The sequence below is a fragment of the Meles meles genome, chromosome 9 (genome assembly GCF_922984935.1).
Source record: "Meles meles chromosome 9, mMelMel3.1 paternal haplotype, whole genome shotgun sequence".
Classification (NCBI taxonomy): domain Eukaryota; kingdom Metazoa; phylum Chordata; class Mammalia; order Carnivora; family Mustelidae; genus Meles; species Meles meles.
The window spans coordinates 71,402,157-71,422,371 of NC_060074.1; the positions used below are offsets into that span (position 1 = coordinate 71,402,157).

The 20,215-nt window shown below is 37.0% G+C and overlaps 1 protein-coding gene across 3 annotated transcripts in view; it reads right to left on the minus strand.

Moving 5' to 3' along the window:
* CHN1 (chimerin 1) overlaps positions 1-20,215 on the minus strand; it is a 215,465-nt gene that overhangs the window by 131,827 nt on the left and 63,423 nt on the right. Inside the window, exon 5 of one of the 3 annotated variants that reach the window (XM_046019506.1) lies at positions 2,406-2,437. The exons of the other annotated variants lie outside the window; for them this stretch is intronic. Coding sequence (XP_045875462.1) covers positions 2,406-2,437 — 32 coding nt within the window. The remainder of the gene's footprint in view (positions 1-2,405; positions 2,438-20,215) is intronic. 3 annotated transcript variants of the gene reach the window in all.

Below are 20,215 nucleotides of genomic sequence, written 5' to 3' on the forward strand. Positions count from 1 at the left end.
TACTGCCATATAATCGAAGGGGAGCAGTTGGGTTTAACTCTGCCTGTGTTTCTCTGGGCCTGGCCCCTGGCCAGCTTCTCTGTGGTAACAAGAACCACACCGAAGTAGCTTCCCAATCCATTTAATAATTGTGAAATCAAAATTCACATCCATCTAAGGGAAGATCAACCACCTCTCTCAAGAGGACAATTCCCTTCTTAATGTAGCTGTCTGACCATATGGACGTACTAAAAAATATACAGCAATGTGTCCCCTCTCCTTCCTTCACACTAGTGGCGCTGCTCCAGAATTCTGGCTCACAGTCTAAGTTGGCAATTTTCCAGGACCCTGGGTTGCCCTTAATTGGCATGATTGCCCAATAATGTGCATAATCTGCATCACTGGATACTCAAGCCAAAAGCAAACAACAGTAATAACTTGCTTTCACTCCCTGCTAAAACCCTATTTTTCATTAACAGGAAAAAGGGATGAAAAAGAAAAAAACACAACACATTCTTAACACAGACAGCAGATTCATCTATAGCATTTTGACATGAAACACTGAAAAAGAAAAAAAATGTCAGTGGTGACTGATGATTACTATTAAAAAGAGAAAACCACCTTATATCTGTATGGTGATTTACAAAGAACTTACACATACATTATGTTCTTTCAGTAATTCAAGGATAACTGAACTGAGGGACAGCTCGAGGAAAACTTTGTGGTTTTTACTGGTGTGAAAAAACAGCAGTCACTTGATTTCAGAATGATAGATTTAAAAGGCCCCAAAGTGGCAACGTAATAATTTAAGGACTTTACTAGGGAGCAAGTGGCAAGTTTTTAGTGTTTCCTCATGAGGATGGTTCAGTCTTTCTCAATGTAAATCGTTAAAACAGTTCATGGTACGTATGTCCAAATCATGACAATCAGAGCATCTAGGTTCAAAATGGACTCTGGGAATTTCTTATCTCCATATATTTCTCAATAATGAGTTCGGAACCAGATCCATCAGACTCTGCTGGAGGCAAGAAGATAGTAACCTACCACTGGCGGTAGCGCATACCATTAGATTAGCATATTGGCATACTGTTTTAAGTTTACATGACATCAGTTAGCAAAGTTGGTAAAATTTAATATTTATTTATTTTTAAAAACTCTACTAATTTAGAAGAAAATCACATTCAAGGATACAAACTTAGGAACAGAATTTGACAAGGATATTTAAAGCACTGTAAATCTGTTCATACCATTTGAACCAAAATTTCTATCCCAGTTAAAAAGCTTTATGCACCAAGATGTCTCTGATGGTATTATTTTTAATAATACAGTTTAGAAGCAAACTAAATGCCAAAAGCAGCAAAGTGACTAAATTATGGTACAACCATAAGAAACATCAGTGGCTCCCTGCCAACTCTTAAGTGTCCATGTTCTAGTCACAAAAGTCTTGGAAACTTAAAGAGAATTTTTAAAAATTTAAAATACTTGCTATATATGTCATTGTGTACCTGATATGATCCTAAGTCTTGAAAAATAAATGATTTTATTCAAGGAATGATGGGATTATAGGTGATTTTTATTCTTTTTTCCAAAGGCCTTTATTTCTTTCTTTCAATAATCAGAAAAATTAAGCATTTAAAAATTTTTTACAACATTTTTCAGAAAATAGAAAAATGTTCATTATTAAGTGGAAAAATTCAGTCTATAAAATTGTAATATCTCAATTTTGTAAAACCATTAGGAAAATAGATTTTCAAAAGGTAATACTTCAGATTGTTAATACTAGCTATTGCTGTATAGCATAAATTTACTTATAGAAAATCTGGAAAATAAAGAAAACTGTAAAAATACAATGAACCACCCCTACCCTGCTGTATGTACCTATGTGAATATATATTGATATGCTTAGTATATACATATACACACAGATACATACATTTTCCTCATACATGTCTAGGATTATTTATTCATATGAATTGCATCTTTCTTTTAACATCATTCCACATACACATTTTTCCATGCTCTTTTCTTCTCTATATTTGTCTTTATTTTCCATATTTTCACCAATAGAATAACTATATATATATTTTTTAAAGATTTAATTTATTTATTTCACAGACAGAGATCACAAGTAGGCAGAGATGCAGGCAGAGAGAGAGGGGGAAGCAGGCTCCCCACTGAGCAGAGAGCCCAATGTGGGGCTCGATTCCAGGACCCTGGAATCATGACCTGAGCAGAAGGCAGAGGCTTTAACCCACTGAGCCACCCAGGTGCCCCAGAATAACTATATTTGTAATCAGAAAAACAATTTAACTCATTCAAACTTGAATACCTCTTTCATCTTGCTTGTATTTTTAGCAATGCATCCATTTACCTGTCTCTCTTACATATTCCAATCTATAAAATGTTTTGTCGTAATCCATACTTACTCTCTTCCATAATACTTTGGTCTGTTTTCTACCTATTTGGGAAGAAAAAAAAAGATATTTGTGAAAATGCAAATGTTCAGAACCTAACTCAACATTTTGTATATGTGGCAAATTAAGGCATATATTGAGATAAAGAATTAGAATAAAACTCCAAAAATCAGAGTCTGGAGTCCCAAGTCTATCAGCAGGTTAATTGAGCCATTTGAACTTGTCACGTCATCTCTCACATCAATTTCTTATCTAAAAAGGGCTGTGTATGTAAAAGAGTTGGATTAAATTTGATCTTTCATTTCTAGGATTTTATGAATCTGATAAAATATTTACATCACTTAATCCAAAAAGTAAAGTAAAACATCAATCTCCTAGTGCCACAATTGTGTCGAACAGACTGTGGCTTTCTCACCCTTCCACTTCCTTCCTGTTACTCCACATTTCCCATCCCATTCACACCTCAGTTTAATCTTGCCCTTTTCCCCTCCCATCAGCTCTTCCCTCATCAGAGTTTATCCCTCTCCTCCTCCCTGCATTCCATGCATAAAGAAAGGCCCTGCAGGAAATCAACTAAGGAATCTGTACTAGGGTAGACTGAGAGAGAGTATTTGGCCCATTCATTTAAGAAATATTTACTGAATGCCAATGGTGTGATATGCACTGTCCTGCATAGAAGGGGACCTACCGCTGTAATAAGACAAAAACTATCCTTACTCTTTTGAAACTTAGAAACAGACAAGAAGTTTCAAGGAAAAAAATGGGAAAATAGAAATTAGTAATAAGTGCTATAATAAAAATAAGCATGGGTAATGTAAAAGGATGGGCTGATGAGGTATTCAAGCTGGGTGGTCAGGAAAGGCCTCTGTGAGAAGGTGACATTTTAATAGTGTTCTGAATGACCTGAATAGACATTTTCAAGAAGACATGCAGATGGCAAACAGACCCACAAAAAGATGTGTGACATCACTAATTATCAGGGAAATGCAAATCAGAACCACAATAAGATTTATCACCTTATACCTGTCAGAATGACTAGACTAAGAAACACAACAACAAGTTTTGTTTGAAACTTGAACCCTCGTGCACTGTTGGTGGGAATGCAAAGTGGTGCAGCCACTGTGGGAAACAGCATGGAGGGTCCTCAAAAAATTAAAAACAGAGGGGTACCTGGCTGGCCCAGTCAGTAGAGCACATGACTCTTGATCTTGGTTGGGGTCGTGAGTTCAAGCCCCATGTTGGGTGTAGAGTTTACTTTAAAAAAAAAATTAGGGGCGCCTGGGTGGCTCAGTGGATTAAGCCGCTGCCTTCGGCTCGGGTCATGATCTCAGGGTCCTGGGATCGAGCCCCACATCGGGCTCTCTGCTCTGCAGGGAGCCTGCTTCCTCCTCTCTCTCTGCCTGCCTCTCTGCCTACTTGTGATCTCTCTCTCTGTCAAATAAATAAATAAAATCTTTAAAAAATAGAAATACCATAAGATCCAGTAATTCCCTACCAGCTATTTACCCAAAGAAAAAGAAAAACACTAATTTGAAAAGGTATTTGCACCCCATGCTTATTGCAGTGTTATATTTATAATAGCCAAATTATAGAGGGAGTCCACATGTCCACTGATTGATGAATAGATAAAGAAGATAAGGATAAAGAAAATGAGGATAAAGAAGATGTTTGCATACAGACACAGACATACACACACAAAAACACACACACACACAGGACTACTACTCAGCCATAAAAATGAATGAGACCTTGACATTTGCAATTACATGGAGATATTAGGCAACATGAAATAAGTTGGATAGAGAAAGACAAATACCGTATGATTTCACTTATAAGTGGGATCTAAAAAACAAAATGAACAGACTATTAAAATACAGAGAACAAATTCCTGGTTGCCAGGGAGGAAGAGGGGGGGATAAGGGAAGTAGATAAAGGGGATTAAGAGGTACAAAATTCTAGTTATAAAATAAGTCACGGAGATAAAAAGCACATATAGAGAATATAGTCAATAATGCGGCAATAACGTTGTACAGACAGTGACAGACGGTGACTACACCTATGGTGGTGAGCACTGAGTAACCTACAGACTTGTTGAATCAATATGTTGTATACGTGAACTAATATAACAATGTATAAAAATTATACATCAATAATTTAAAAATTAAAAATAAAATTATGACAGATTTTAAAATATTTTAAATTAATAAATTTTTAAATGAAAATATGTATATTTACACCAATATATACCAACAGGGGACTAAGTAAGCTGATTTACGGTAAATGCAGTTTGGAGGAATGATGTAGATCTACAGGGACTAACATGAAGAAATCACCAAAACAAACCACTGAATACAAACATAGTTATGGAATAATTATACAGTATGACACCAATCAGGAAAAGCCCATGTACACGAACACTTTAATATCTATTTATAGACTAGAGCAATATCTGGGAAAATATACACCAAATTTAAATGTTTCCTTCCAGGAAGGTTGGGGAGAACTGAACTAATGGGCCCACTGGGAAGGCAAAAGAGAGACTACAGTATTATCTGTAATAGAATTTTGAAAATAAAGAATGCATTAATGCATTGCTGATATAGCTGATATTACCTTAAAAAAACAGAAATTGAGATTAACTTTTGTGTAATTTAATATTAGAGTCTCAAACACATTAGGATATATTCCCCTCAATGGGGTCCCTCAAATCATAAGATCTTTGCAGGTGGCTGAAGGTAAAAAGCACTTTATCAAGTCTATGGGAATGAAACAAAAGGAAAGTTCTTAAATACACTCTACTCAATGATGACAATTCTAGATCAGTACAAAGAAGTGGTGTGGCTGAGATCCTGGTGGCTTTAAATGGTGCAGCAGTCCAACAGTGTTACAACCCAAGACAGTAACGATTAGGTCAAAGTCCTGCATTAGATGCGTAACACGCTTCCACCGATTGCCTAAGTAGTCATCTTCATAACAGAACTGATTAGGTCTTATACTGCTGAGTAATTATTTTGTTTTACCCAAAAGAACTTTGAATTAAAGGAAATTAGGTAAACACTGGATACTTAATACAGTACTGTTATAATAATCAAGTCCAAGATAAACTGACAAATCAACTGCCTCTTTTCTGCTTTTCTATAATGGGAATATAAAATAAAACAATTTTTTAAAAAATTTTTAAGGCTTTTATTTATTTGAGAGAGAGAGACACAGTGAGAGAGGGAACACAAGCAGGAGGAGGAAGAGAGAGAGAAGTAGCAGGGAGCCTGACTTGGGGATCCATCCCAGGGCTCTGGGATCATGACTTAAGCCTAAGGCAGATGCTTAACCAACCAAGCCACCCAGGCACTCTGAAATAAAAGAAGTTTAAACTAACTTTTTTTTTCTCTCTCTTTTACCTAGATAATGAAGGAGATCAGAATATGTCACTTCAGCATAAGGATTATTTTGAGCTGAATGCGATTAAGAAACCCCAAACACAGAAGGAACAATGAGGCCTCCCTCTTTCACCTGAAAGCGGGCATAAATTTCCCTTTGTAAACGTGTCCCCTCACATAACAGAGAGAGAACACAATGACTCCAGGGACAATTCTTATCAACTGAGATGGCTGGAGCCTGCATAATACACTTTACCAAACCCCTTACTTACTGAACAGTTCCTAATCACCTTTCCACAACTCACCCTAACCATTCTGAAGCCCAAACCCCTTTTGCTCTGTCTGAGCTCTTCAGCACACTTGATTAGTCTTTGTTAAAGTGGTATGCCACTGGATGAAACTGCCTCTTTGAGGTTTTCATTTATCTGCTGTGGGCCCCTCCTCCCGTGTGCATATGAAATAGACCTTTTCTACTGTTAATCTCTCTTTCGGTCAGTTCAATTTGCAAGCCCCAGACACTGCACCTAAGAGGATAAAAAAATTTTCCTCCCCTACAATAGCATTTAGATTTTTGCTGATGTGTCAGATATCATTATTTAAGTAGTGATCTGCAATAGACTTTTCAGACTCCTAGGACAGCATTACTCTGACATATAATCAAATAAAAAAGGGTAATATATACAATGATTATTGATTCCAATTCATTTACTTGCAAATACATCCACCTGGGAATTTAAATGTTACATGGAATAATAAAAATATATTTGTGCTTATATAAACATTTATGTGCTTGTTTCTAAGTTTCAAAAAATAAAAATAAAGTTGGAGACAAACCATAAATGACTCTTAATCTCACAAAACAAACTGGGGGTTGCTGGGGGGAGGTGGGATTGGGAGAGGGGGAGCGGGCTATGGACATTGGGGAGGGGAGGCGAACCATAAGAGACTGTGGACTCTGAGAAACAACCTGAGGGTTTAGGAGGATCAGGGGTGGGAGGTTGGGGGAACAGGTGGTGGGTAATGGGGAGGGCACGTTTTGCATGGAGCACTGGGTGTTATGCAAAAAGAATGAATACTGTTACGCTGAAAAAATAAATAAAATGGAAAAAAAAAAAACAAAAAAAACAAAACAGACTAAAACTGGCTAAAGTCAATGTGACTAAGTGAGAAGGGATTTTAAATTAGTACTTAACGTTGAATTACATGCTTTAGCTTTCTCTAATTTTCTGTGTATAATAGTTAACATTTTTTCCATGATACCATATCGTGGGTAGGAAAAATGGAAAATGAGGGCAATAATACAGATTCCAATTAGAAATAAAAGGTGTTGTAATTTGATTGCTATAATGTAGGTCGTGCCAGCAGAGAAAGAACTAAGTCAATCATTACTGAATATTATATTAAGTGAACAGTAAACACAGGAATTCAATAAGTAGTAACCATTTTATAATACTTTAAATATCAACTGAATTTGTTAACATTTACTATAGTTTTGTAACTAACGAAATATTTTTCGTTTATTGTTATTTTTAACATATTGTTATAAATTATTTTCTTCATACATAAAACAACTTAATCAAATTCACCAACCACACTTTCAATTAAAGAAGTCTTATTTCATATCTTATTTTCTACAAAAACAAGAAGAGCTTGTTTAATATATAAGTTTCTTGCTCTGCAAAGGAAATCTGAAAACAGCAGGGATAAATAAAAGGATTATAAATGTTAATTCCTTTCCCTCCTCACACACAATGTTATAGATTCAGCTCTCAGATTCTTTTTTTACTCTCTCATGGCTAGAGTTCAGAACAGTTGTTTCCCCCCATCACCAAATTTTTCTAATTTAAATTCAAATTTAAGGAATATATATTTCTAGAGGTAATGCCACTAGAACAATGAAGCAGAACATTCAGGAAATTTCCAAAATGCTTAATATTGCTCTTTTCCAACAGTGGTATTGACTTGGTCAGAAGTCACACAAATTATCTCTTTCTTGTTCCCATTAAAAACAGTACTTGGAGCCAGGTACTTTAAAACCTAGTCTGGAAGTCTACATGAGTCTTATAAAAGTTAGGGTACATACACATGAAATTGTAAGAAATAACAGAACCCTGGACATTTCTTTTTTTTTCCAGGCAGCAGTCTAGAACATGTACATAAAAGCACACAAAAGAAAAGTATTCTCAAGTGTCAAGATTTTGTTTTGCATTGTTTTTCAAAGTGGCTCAGTTTGGAGGCATGGAACGTGGAAAAGGGGGAAAAATGCACATTGGTATTTGCAGTAGATTCTCAATTAAACACTAGCAAGTACCTCAGTTCTCACCTTTGGATCTATTTTAGTTTCCTGTATTAGAGTTAGGGAGGAGGGGAGCAAGAGGGTAGAAAGAAGAGGAGGGGGGATTTTATAACCGCTCAAAAACAATGGAAGACTGGAATTGGATAACCAGGAAGGAGGTGCTACTCTCCTACATATAGACAATGCAGCTTTCCATGGAAGCACAAATTTTTACACATTTTCTAAATTACTGGGGTTTTTTTTTTTTCACTGCATTTTACACCATAGAAAATATCAACATGGATAACAGTTAAGCTTCAACAAGTCAAAAAAATTTAAACTTAAAAAAAACCTCAAAAACAACAACAGAAAAACCAAAAACAGAGCAGAGCCGGCATCGTGGAAGAGTAAGTACTCATCAAAGAGCTACACAGCTGGAAATGATTTGTAGGGAAGAGGTGACAAAAAAGAGATCAGAAATGTTATGGAACTTAAAAAGATTGTTTAATTTTTTATCCCCCTTAATAGTAAGGTAAACTTCTAGGTACCTGCTTTCCTCCTCAATTCTGTAGCCTTCTTGATGATATTTAGACCAAAGTTACAAGTGCTAAGAATGCAAATTGTTTTCCACTATATTTTAGGCTTACCCAAGAAAACCATTAACCTTCAGCATGCCAAATAGGCTAGCTCTCTATTACTGTCAGATTTCACAAATTCAATAAAGAATATGCATTTACAGGGATGCCTGGGTGGCTCAGTCATTACACATCTGCCTTCGGCTCAGGTCATGATCCTGGGGTCCTACAATCAAGTCCCATATCGGGTTCTCCCTGCTCAGGGGGAAGCCTGCTTCTCCCTCTCCCTCTGCTTCTCCCCCAACTCATTTTTCTCACTCATTCTGCTCTCTCTCTCTAATAAATAAATAATCTTAAAAAAAAAAAGAATATGTATTTATGGAGGTTAAGCTCTGTAATTACTACCTAGTGACTTGCTAAAAACCAGTTCAGTTTCTTGATATCAGTTATTTTTTCTTTGTATTCACTAGTCTTTGTATTCACTATTTTCCCATTTTAGATTCAAGTAACTTTTAAGTTGAATGAATAAAGATGTAGAAACCACCAATCTGTTTATGTAACTGGTAAAGGGGTCCTTTTTAGAATTGTAGTTGTGATCTCCAATTTTATAAATATACTTCTACATTAAAGTATAGATTTTGACATCAAAGCATACCTTACTACCCACAACTGCTTATTGAACACTGAATTTTAAACAAGAGCAAAAGATGACCCATAAAAGGAGGGGGCACATTTCAAAAGTAAAATAAGATGAAAACAGACTTTTGAATGATATGCTGAATTTAAAATAAATAGTTGGTTTTAATAATTCAATGTTATTACTCAGCATTCATAAAAAAACACTTTCTAGCTGGAAAGTACATAGTAAGTGTTCAGTAACAGATCGTCGCAACATCTAAGAGATCTCTGAGCAGGATAATCTTTATTTTTATAGACTCAAAACTGAGCTATAAGCTGTCAGCATAAAGCAGCAATCAGCAGTGAAGCTATGATTTCAATTAAGGTACTTTCCTCTCACTTCTGAAATAAACTCTTGTACTCCCACCTGGCAAAATATGTCCTCTAAAATAAAGTAAACATAAAACAAATGCTTTAAACCTCCCTTTCACTCAATTAACAAGTCTTTATTTAAGCACTTTACTTAATGTGTCAAGCACTGTTCAAGGCACCTGGGACATACTGATGAACAAAATAGATCAAGATCCTACCCTCATGGAGCTTGTATTCAAGGAAGGGAAGATCACAATAAACATAAAAAATAAGTAAACTATATGTTATAGAATGTTACAAAATTAAAAGTGTTATAAAAACAAAGTAGAATTAATTAAGAATTATAAATGCTAGGGGAGTGATAAAATAGAATTTTAAATACAGTGGTCAGGATGGGCCTCATTAAGAATGGAAGACTTGAGAAGACTTGAAGGATATGAAGAAGTAGCCATTTGGATATTAGAGAGAACGTTCCAGAAAGAGGAGCTGGTGCAATGGCTTGGAGAAAGGAGCACAGCTAGAATGTATGAAAAACAAGAAGGTTGGTATGGTCAAAGCAGGATATGGGAGATAAGCACAGAAAACTAAAGTGATGGGGAGATTTTGTAGGACCTTGGAAGTCCTTGTAAGGACTTGGCTTTTACTCTGAGTAACGGGGAGCCAATGCACAGTTCTGAGTAGAAGAGTGACCAGATCTGACTAAAATTTTAAAAGGAACATTCTGTGAAGACAACAGACTAAAGGGAAATATCAGTTAAGAACTATTTCATTACACAGCTGAGAGATTACTGAATGTTGGGATAGAATAATTTACTATGACAAATCAATTTAAATATATACTAACTGGACATAACAGGAGTTTATGTCTTGCTTGTGTAACATGCCTGGATAAGTATTCAAATCAGGAAGACAACTGTCCTACATCTAGACAGCTTCCATCTTTTAGCTCTGCCCCGTCTTTTCGAGGTCCCTTGTTTTTAATCTGAATCCAAGCAGGAGGGAATATAATATGGAGGAACTTAGATGGGAAGTTTTAATGGGTCCAGCATTCAAGTTCACTTCTATTCCACAAGAAAAAACCATCATATGGACATAACTATATAAATGAAGATGGGGAAATTATACTAACCAGGTTTCTCAAAAAAGGAAGAATGGATTTGGGTGGGTATCTAGCAGTTCCCACAGTTCATACCCAAACGGTAGCCATGGAAATAGTAAGAAGTGGTAGGATTGTTAACATATTGTGCACATATTCTGGAAATAGACCCTGTATGATTTCCTGATGAATTAATCATGGGATGGTGAGAGAAAAAAAAGAAAAAAAAAGAAGACCCAAGTATGATGCATGGTTTTTGATCTAGCAACTGGAAGGAACTGCCATTAACCGACATGTGGAAACCTTTTTTTGGTAAGAGCAGGTTTTGGGAGGAAGATAAATGTCAGTTTCTTTGAATGTGTTATATTTGAGATGGCATCAATGGAGGACATAGAGTAAGCAATTGATTACATGGTCTGGAATCTGGGCAAAGAGGACTGGACTGGAAATATAAGTTGTATTAAAACCTGAAACTGGCAACATTGTCAGGGAATAAATATAAGCAGAGAAGACATGAAGATCAAGGACTGAGCCCTGGAGCATCTGAACACCGAGGTCAGACAGAAGAGGAACCAGCAAAGGGGGCTGTGAAGGCAGGAGAAAGACCAAAAGACTGCAATGTCCTAGAAATGAAGGGAGGAAAGTGTATCACGGTGCGAGTCATCCTCTGTGCCCCATGCTGCTGAGAGGCTAAGCAGAAAAACCGACCATGAGATCGAACAAGGTGGAAGTCCCCGGGGACCTTGCCTATGCAGTTCTCATGGAGTGGTAGTGGGTGACAGCCTGGCAGAAGCAGGTTTAAGAGAAAACAGGAGGAGCAGGGCTGGGAAGAGCAAGCACTGACAGTACTTTCAAGAGTTTTCTACAAAGGGGAAGGAAGAAATTGGGCAAGGCCGGATAAAATAGGGTCAAGACAATTTTTTAAGATGGGAGAAATAATAGGATGTCTGTGGGCTGATGTAAAAAGAGAAAACTGTTGATGATGAAGGAGCCTGAGGAACTGCTAGGATCAGGTCCTTAAGTAGACGAGAGGAAAACAGGGGTAGTGGAGAGCTGGCCACGATCTATGGTAACAGGCAAGAACGCAGAATACGGGGCCCCGAATGCTTAAGGCTGAGGTGATGTGGCACTGAAAGTTTGTGGGAAGTTCTCTTCTAATTGCTTCAATCAGGATTAAAGTAGGATATAAATTATGAGCTGAGAGGAGGTGAGGAGTAAGGTAGTAAAAGTTTGAGGGAAAGCACAGTATGCCCACGGGGGAACAGTAAGTACCGACTCAAGGTTCATAAATTTAACGTGAAGCCTTCAGCACTTCATTTTCTCCAGCCATACTCGGTTTCTTGGGAGTACGTGCAAAGTACGCAAGAGCAGATTTAAACAGGGCTGTGGTTTTGCCAAGCCAGTATGACATTAGAGAAGATCGTGAGAGGGAAGCGGACTGGTTCATCCATAGCTACCAGACTTCCCTCTCTCCGTCATCCCCATGACTACTTAACTCACTCAAGTTCTGTGAATTCTTCCCTTTGTGTTTTCCCATCTCCTGCCCCCACTAGTTATTCTCAGAAACAGTTTATATGCCTTCACCACTCTTCACTAGGATTACCGCAATTCCTCCTAAACCATTCTTCTTGTCTCTAAAATCTCCATCTCCTATCTCCCTTTCCCCTCGACCGTCTTCCACGCTGCAGATAGAATGTGCTTTCTATGCCTAAATCTGATCCCATTAACACTTTCCCCTCCCATAGCTATCAGGATAAAGTCCAAAGGTCCACGCTTAGAGCACAGAAGCTTTTATTAGTGATGCCTTCTTGGCTCTGGGGCTGCATCTGCCATGCGCCCACAAGTGCACCCACAGGTACTCTGCACTTGCCCACGGGAAGTGCCACATGTAACGAGGAAACATCTGCTATAATGTCGGATTCACCACTCCCTCCGCCACCTAGAAAGGGAGATCCTCGAGCAGAAGGGACTTGCTTTATTTGCCTCGAATCCTGAGGACCTGGCAGGTAGAAGACCCTCAGAGAATATGGACTCAACGAATACACACAGGCCACAGAAAGGACTGGAGCCTAAGGGCTACGGACACTAATACACGTTTTGGTAAACCATATAATAAGAGCGTTATTTTGCCAAATAAGTTGTACAACAATATTCATTTATTTATTCATTCATTCATTCATTCAATAAACATTTAAGAGTCCTTATTATATACAAATCATCATAGCCAGGTGCTGAATAGAATCTATTGGGTTGAGGCAGTAAGTAAAGAAATGATTACAAGGGCGCTTGGGTGGCTCAGTGGGTTAAGCCCCTGCCTTCGGCTCAGGTCATGATCTTGGGGTCCTGGGATTGAGCCCCACATTGGGCTCTCTGCTAACGGGGAGCCTGCTTCCCTTTCTCTCTCTACCTGCCTCTCTGCCTACTTGTGATCTCTGTCAAATAAATAAATAAAATAGTATCTTAAAAAAAAAAAAAGAAATGATTATAGTCAATTTCCTACTTCTATGACCAGACTTGAAGAGAGACTAAGTTTTAAAACATGTGTTAGCAAAATGTATATCAAATATACATCTAACTGGTGTTGTGACTAGAATTAGAATACAGCATGAAAGGTGTAACTTTCTCTGTATTTCTCATTACATTAACAGCACTGAACTTGACTTTGGTGCATTCTGTCCAGTCTCAGTCTGCTTTCCCCACTTACCCTAGAAAAACACAACTGTGGTTGTTATAACAATAAGAAGCTTCCTCTAAAATATCATCCAGCTCCCTGCAACATTAGCTCCAAAAACATTTCACAGAGAGCAGAGATTTAGTTTTATGCATTTAAAAATCATAACTACATTCCCACTATTTGGCTGCCAGAAAAGAAAAAAAAAGTGTATCCATTTTAAGGTTCTATGTTTAAGGGTGCTCAAATATTAAACTAGTTTGATTTATACCATATTAGTATGAATCAACTAAAGATATGGAAGTTCTTTGATATCTCTACTTAAAAACATATATTGTATATCTATGCAATTTAAACCTGTGTCTGCCTCCCTATGTACACATATATGTACATGCACACACACACACACACACACACACACATACACATTTATTTTAATTCAACCAGGTAGTTGACATAAAATAACAAAATCACTTTTTACATAATTGAAAATCACATAAGTATACATTTTATATTTATTATAAACTATATTTCATTGAATTATATATTTATGCATTCCCTTATTGACCCAGAGTTGTATACACAAATATATGTACCATTACTTCATAGGTGATAAGGGATTTCCAAGGTAATTCTGATTATGTAAGACTTCTACTTCATGTGCTAAATTCAGAATAACTCCACCATAAGATAAAACTGCACTGTGACAATATTACTAAGAATCATTTCCAAGCTTTTACCCATTTGCTTAGTCTCTAAGGCATGCATAAAGTACTTAGTTGTGGACCTGGACATCTTTCCCTTTAAAAAGATCTATTTTCATATTTAAATTTCAAAATTTTTTCCTAAAAATAGCCTCTAATAAAAAAAAAATGTTCTGGGGGAGATGGGTGGCTCAGCTATTAAGTGGTTGCTTTCAGGTCAGGTCATGAGCCCAGGATTCTGGGATTGAGCACCTCCCCGGCCCCCACATTGGGCTCCCTGCCCGGTGGGAAGCCTGCTTCTCCCTCTCCCACTCCTCATACGTGTGTTCCTTCTTTTTCTGTGTCTCTCTCTATCAAATAAATAAATAAAATCTTTTTAAAAAATGTTCTGTATTTTAAACATTCACAATGGCAATTGGTAAGATCTCCTGAAATCAAAAAAAGTATATTAGTTACTGTTGTATTTTCTGTCAAATTATGTTACTTCTTACTATTAGGTATATTGTTTTAGAGTTTTGTCTTCAATAATTTACGATTTAACAGTTGAATAATTCAGGTTTTAAAATAAGGTGCTACAAATCTCGCTCTCATGAATGCTAACAGAAATTCAGCTGAGGAAGAGCAGGACATGGAGTTCAACACTGGAACTAAGGGTTTAGATCACGAGAGGAGGTCATCACACATGACTGGTAAATAAATATATATTCCCTCTGGGTGTCCGTAATTCCCCAGCCTCTGCATTTCTAATCTGCGATACACTGCTATGGGGTTAGAAGGAAAAGGTGTGGAAATGTGCATGTCCTCATGAACAGGGTCAGCTCTCCCTTTCTTACAATTGTAGTAGAGAAATGTCCTTCAAGACAATGTCATTGGACCATTTTTATAATTACAATTAGCACCCAGAGAACTTACTAACCTTTGTTTAAAAGAGCCATCAGTTTATCTACCGCATTAACTTTTCTTTTTCTCTCCATGTTTCAGTGGTAATTAAATCCTGTTGCCATTTCCCCCTTAAACACAGTGGCCACTTAGTGCTTAATGTCCCAAATCCAATTCCTCAGTTAAATATTTGAGGTTAAACAGCAACTAGTTACTCAGTACGGTTTTATTTTTAGTGCTCCTCACTCCCAAGAACCTTTAATTCTCCCAAGCCGCTATTTATCATTTAATCAAGACTAAGACTAAAACTTTCTTTATTCAATAAGTTTATTCTGATTAATGCTTTACTTTCATTTTAAAATTTAAATTTACTTTCATTTAAAATTACTTTCACTTTAAATAGCTATCTAAGTTATTTGATTGTTTTACAGGAATTCCATGAGACTGAATATTGCTCAAAATAAGATTAGCAGCATTAGTGACATAAACACTCTCAATATCTATATTTATAAACTTAATCATTAGACCAATATTGAATAGGGATGTCATTTCTTTAAAATGAGACCATTTCCTGCTCTTCACTAATCGCCCTTCAGTTATGACCAGATAAAAACAGAAAGACATTATTGAGAATTACAGAGATTGGTAAATTACAGAAACAAGCTGTTATCATTACTAATTTGCTAATTAAATATACATCCTCCTGCATGCATAATTAACCTTTACTAAGCTGTCAAAGTTGAGTAGCCAATAGATTATTAGTTTTGAACAACACGAGAGGGTAGTTACAATGGGATAAGAGAGCCAGTCCATGATAAACCTTTCTGTCCACAGAGTGGCATTCCATGCCCACCAACTTGCCCTTAGAACAGGATTACTAATTTCTTATGAAAGAAAACTAAGCAGAGTGAAAACAATAAATAAGAAAATCTCAGTTGTATACTCTTTGTTTCCCGGTGCTTCTATGCCTTCCTTTAACCAACAGTATTGCATGTGACACTCTTGTTTTTTTAGTGGATGGCACTATTCAGTCAACCACATCACAAAACTAAACCAAGAAAATTATTTTCAGAGACTCTAAGAGTGAGCCAGTCTCTAGGATCCCATGTTTGAATCACAGTGATTCTCCAGAAGCCTACAGACTTGGGCCCCAACAGTTTAGCCCTTTTAAGAATTAGCTTCAGTGATGCTGTGAGAAAGGACCCTAAGTCTACTTTCGCATGGGCTGTGAAACGACAGTTGGTCACTGTAACATCAATAAATGCACTTTATATAAGAAGCCACATGATTTTTTGAAAAGAATTTAGCTCAGGTAAAAACTGGATCTTATTAGCTTTTCTGATCCTCAAGAGTTATGTACTTTATTCCTGTGGTTCCCTTTTCACACAATGTTACTGATCCTCAACGAGCACTGCAATCAAATGATGTCATTGTTGTTTCTTTTTTACCTGCCTTAACGTTCCTTTTTTAATTCCTTTTATTACGTCTTCATTTGTGTGACCTCAAATTCTTTTGAGAAGGGCAAGTATAGATATTTCTCAATAAAGATAACTGTGTTACTAGTACTTCCAGACTTTTCACAGAACTACGGTCCAAATCTCACTTTCTGTTAAAAGTTTAAAAAGTTGTGTCTGGTCAGAGTTATGAAACAAAATGAAACATTTTTTTTAAACAGCATTTAAAAAAAATTTCTCACTACATATAAAATTATTTCATCATCCTTGATCCTGGCACAGGAGCAATAAAATGCAACCATTACACACTATCTACTCATTCCATACATACATACATGCAGACTGGACATCTACAAATACTTAAACTGCAATAGGACATTTAAAAGACAATCTCATGAAATCCCTAACTAGTTTGATAAATGTATACTTTTTATGACTCTGTGCTCTCAGACTCTGTATTCTCAGAGTTATTCAGTGTTTTTTAGCCAGTTTTCCCCAATAACAACATCCATTTCAACATGTTTTGAACAATGGAGAAGCAATTCTTTTAAATAGTATATCATCCAAGAAAGTTATTATGATTCCATATTACCTAATATACGGTTTTTATTCAAATTTATCTAATTATACCCAAAATATGTAGCTTGAAAGAGAGACAGACAAAGAGAGAGAGATCTTGATCTCTGGGACCCTATCAAGGTACCCGTACTGCATTTGGGGAGCATTTAGTCTCCTTCATTTTAGAATGGTCCCACCACTGTTATTTCTTTATGAAAATGACATTTGCAGGACAGATGTCTTATTGAATGTACACATTTTGGATGTGTCTGATTCATACTTCATAAAAAGACAGAAGTTAAGCATTCTGGCAGAAATACTGCATTGATGGTGCTATGCGTGCCTCATTACATCACTTCTGGAGACACATCAGTTTGACCCATTACAGGTAAGGCTAAATTTGATCCATGGATAAAGGTGTGACTGCCAGATCTCTCCACTATGAAAACATATCTTTCTCTTTCCAATTCATAAAAAAATAGGTAGGGTAACACCTTGAGACCATGTAAATGTCCTCCTCATCTACAGTCTTTCACTCAGTGGTTTTAATGTCCAATGATGATTCTTGCCTGACTCAATTACCAGCACAAAGCATTATCACTCCACATGTTTAGCCACCTTTCTGCTGTAAAGGACAACTTTACATTCTGCCCCTCTCCCCCATTTTTTCTTTGCACTGAGGTAGGGTTTTTTGGTAAGTATCATTATGGACTAACATTATCTTTTCATTCAATGTTATAATTCATTACTATCATTTTTCTTTTTGATATCAAATTATCCCAAATCTAGCATGTGAGAACCCTTCATTCAAGTGGGCTGCTAGATCTTTTGACATGTTCTGAGCTCTTGTTTCTTTCTGATTTAAAATGTTCTAGGGGCGCCTGGGTGGCTCAGTGGGTTAAGCCGCTGCCTTCGGCTCAGGTCATGATCTCGGGTTCCTGGGATCGAGTCCCGCATCGGGCTCTCTGCTCAGCAGGGAGCCTGCTTCCCTCTCTCTCTCTCTGCCTGCCTCTCTGTCTACTTGTGATCTCTCTCTGTCAAATAAATAAATAAAATCTTTAAAAAAAAAAAAAAAAAAAAAAAAAAAAATAAAATGTTCTAGGATCTCATTGCCTGCCCCATGTTCCAGAATCAGGAATTTCTCTAAGGAGAATTGGCTCCTTTTAGTAGGAAATAGTATTTGGAAATCAAACTTTGGGTGCTGAGTATTTTCATTCTTACTAGGGCATCACTGCTTCTAAAGCCTTCCATGGACTGTGACAGAAAATGAATTTTTACAAATCTGTGAAGTCATATATATACCTCCAATTCAAATTCAAAACCATGCTGCACTTCTCAGTTTCCTTCTACTCCATATTTATATCCCCTCAAAACACTGGTTCCCCAAAATCCAATATAGTTACTCATTTATTCTGTCCTATATTACACACAAAATAATTTCAGAATTACTACACAAGTACCACTAATAACAACAAATGGCTAAGTATAAAGATCTCTTTGTAGGTTATGATTCTTAGAATACTTCCCCTCCAAGTCTGTATAGTCAAAATATTTATAAGCTACTTAAATTAATTTGGGGGTATGTTATGAATTTGTTAGAGTCATTTATTTCTATTTGTATTCAAGTTTAGGGTTTGCTTTTTTATTTTTTACTTAATTTTGTTCTTTGAATATGTGAAATAGTTGCATAATTCTAAAGTCACAACTAAATAAAAACACATCCTCCCAGCCTTATCTTCCCCACACTGCCCCACAAAGCACTCCTTACAGATCATTATTTCATTGGTTTCTGGCTTAATTCTTCCTATGTTTCTCTTTTGCAAAATAAGCCTTATTTTCTTCCCTTCTTTATCACCAACAATGGACCGTAAGTAGCATAGAGGCACACCTCGTTTCATTGTGCTTCACTTACTGTGCTTCACAGATACTGTGTTTTTTTGTAACAAGTTGTAGGTTTCTCGCAACCCTGCATCAAACAAGGCTATTTGTGCCATTTTTTCCAACAGCATTTGTTCACTTTGTGTCTCTGTGTCGCCACTTGGTAATTCCCACAATATTCAAACTTTTTCACGTGATGATCTGTGATCAGTGATCTTCGATGTCACTACTGTTAACTGTTTTGGAGCACCACAGACTGCACCCATATAAGACAGCAAACTTAATCGTGACATATTCTGTATTCAGACTTCTCCACCAACTGGACATTCCTCTATCTCCCTCCTATTCTATTCCCCCCAGATCTATTCCCTGAGACACGACGATATTGAAATTAGGTCAACTAATAACCCTATAGTGGCCTCTAAGTGTTCAAGGGGAAGAGTCACATATCTCTCTTTTTAAATCAAAAGTTAGAAATGATTAAGCTTAGTGAGGAAGGCATGTCAAAAGTAGAGACAGGCCAAAAGCTAGGCCTCTTGTACCAGTTAGCCGAGCTGTGAAAGCAAAGGAAAAATTCTTGAAAGAAATTAAAAGGACAATGGGGGGGGGGTACTGAATTGGAAGAAATCAGAGAGGGAGACAAACCATATGAGACTCTTGACTCCAAGAAATAAACTGAGGGTTGTAGAAAGGGACGTGGGTTGGGGATGGGGTAAGTGGGTGATGGGCATTAAAGTGGGCACATGCTAGGATGGGCGCTGGGTGATACACTCAACTAATGAATGACTGAACATTACATCAAAAACTAATGATGTACTATACCTTGGCTAACTGAATTTAAATAAAAAATGATTATAATAGTAAAGTTTGTGCCATGTATATTTTGCCACAATAAAAAGAATTAGAATCATGTTTTAAAAAGTGCTACTCCAGTGAACACATGAATAAGCAAAATAACCTTATTGTTGATAATGGAGAAAGTTTTAGTGGTCTGGATAAAAGATCAAACAGCTACAACATTCCCTTAAGCCAAAGCCTAATCCAGAGCAAGGCTCTAGCTCTCAAGTCTCTGAAGGCTGAGAGAGGTGAGGAGGCTGCAGAAGACAAGCTGGAAGCTAGCAGAGGCTGGTTTGTGAGGTTGAAAGAAAGAAGCCGTCTCCACAGCATCAAGGTGCAAGGGGAAGCAGCAGGTGCCGATGTAGAAGCTGCAGGCCAGTTCTCCAGAAGGATCAAGCCAGGATTATTTTTATTTATTTATTTGTTTATTTATTTGACAGAGAGAGAGATCACAAGTAGGCAGAGAGGCAGGCAGAGAGAGAGGAGGAAGCAGGCTCCCTGCGGAGCAGAGAGCCCGATGCGGGGCTC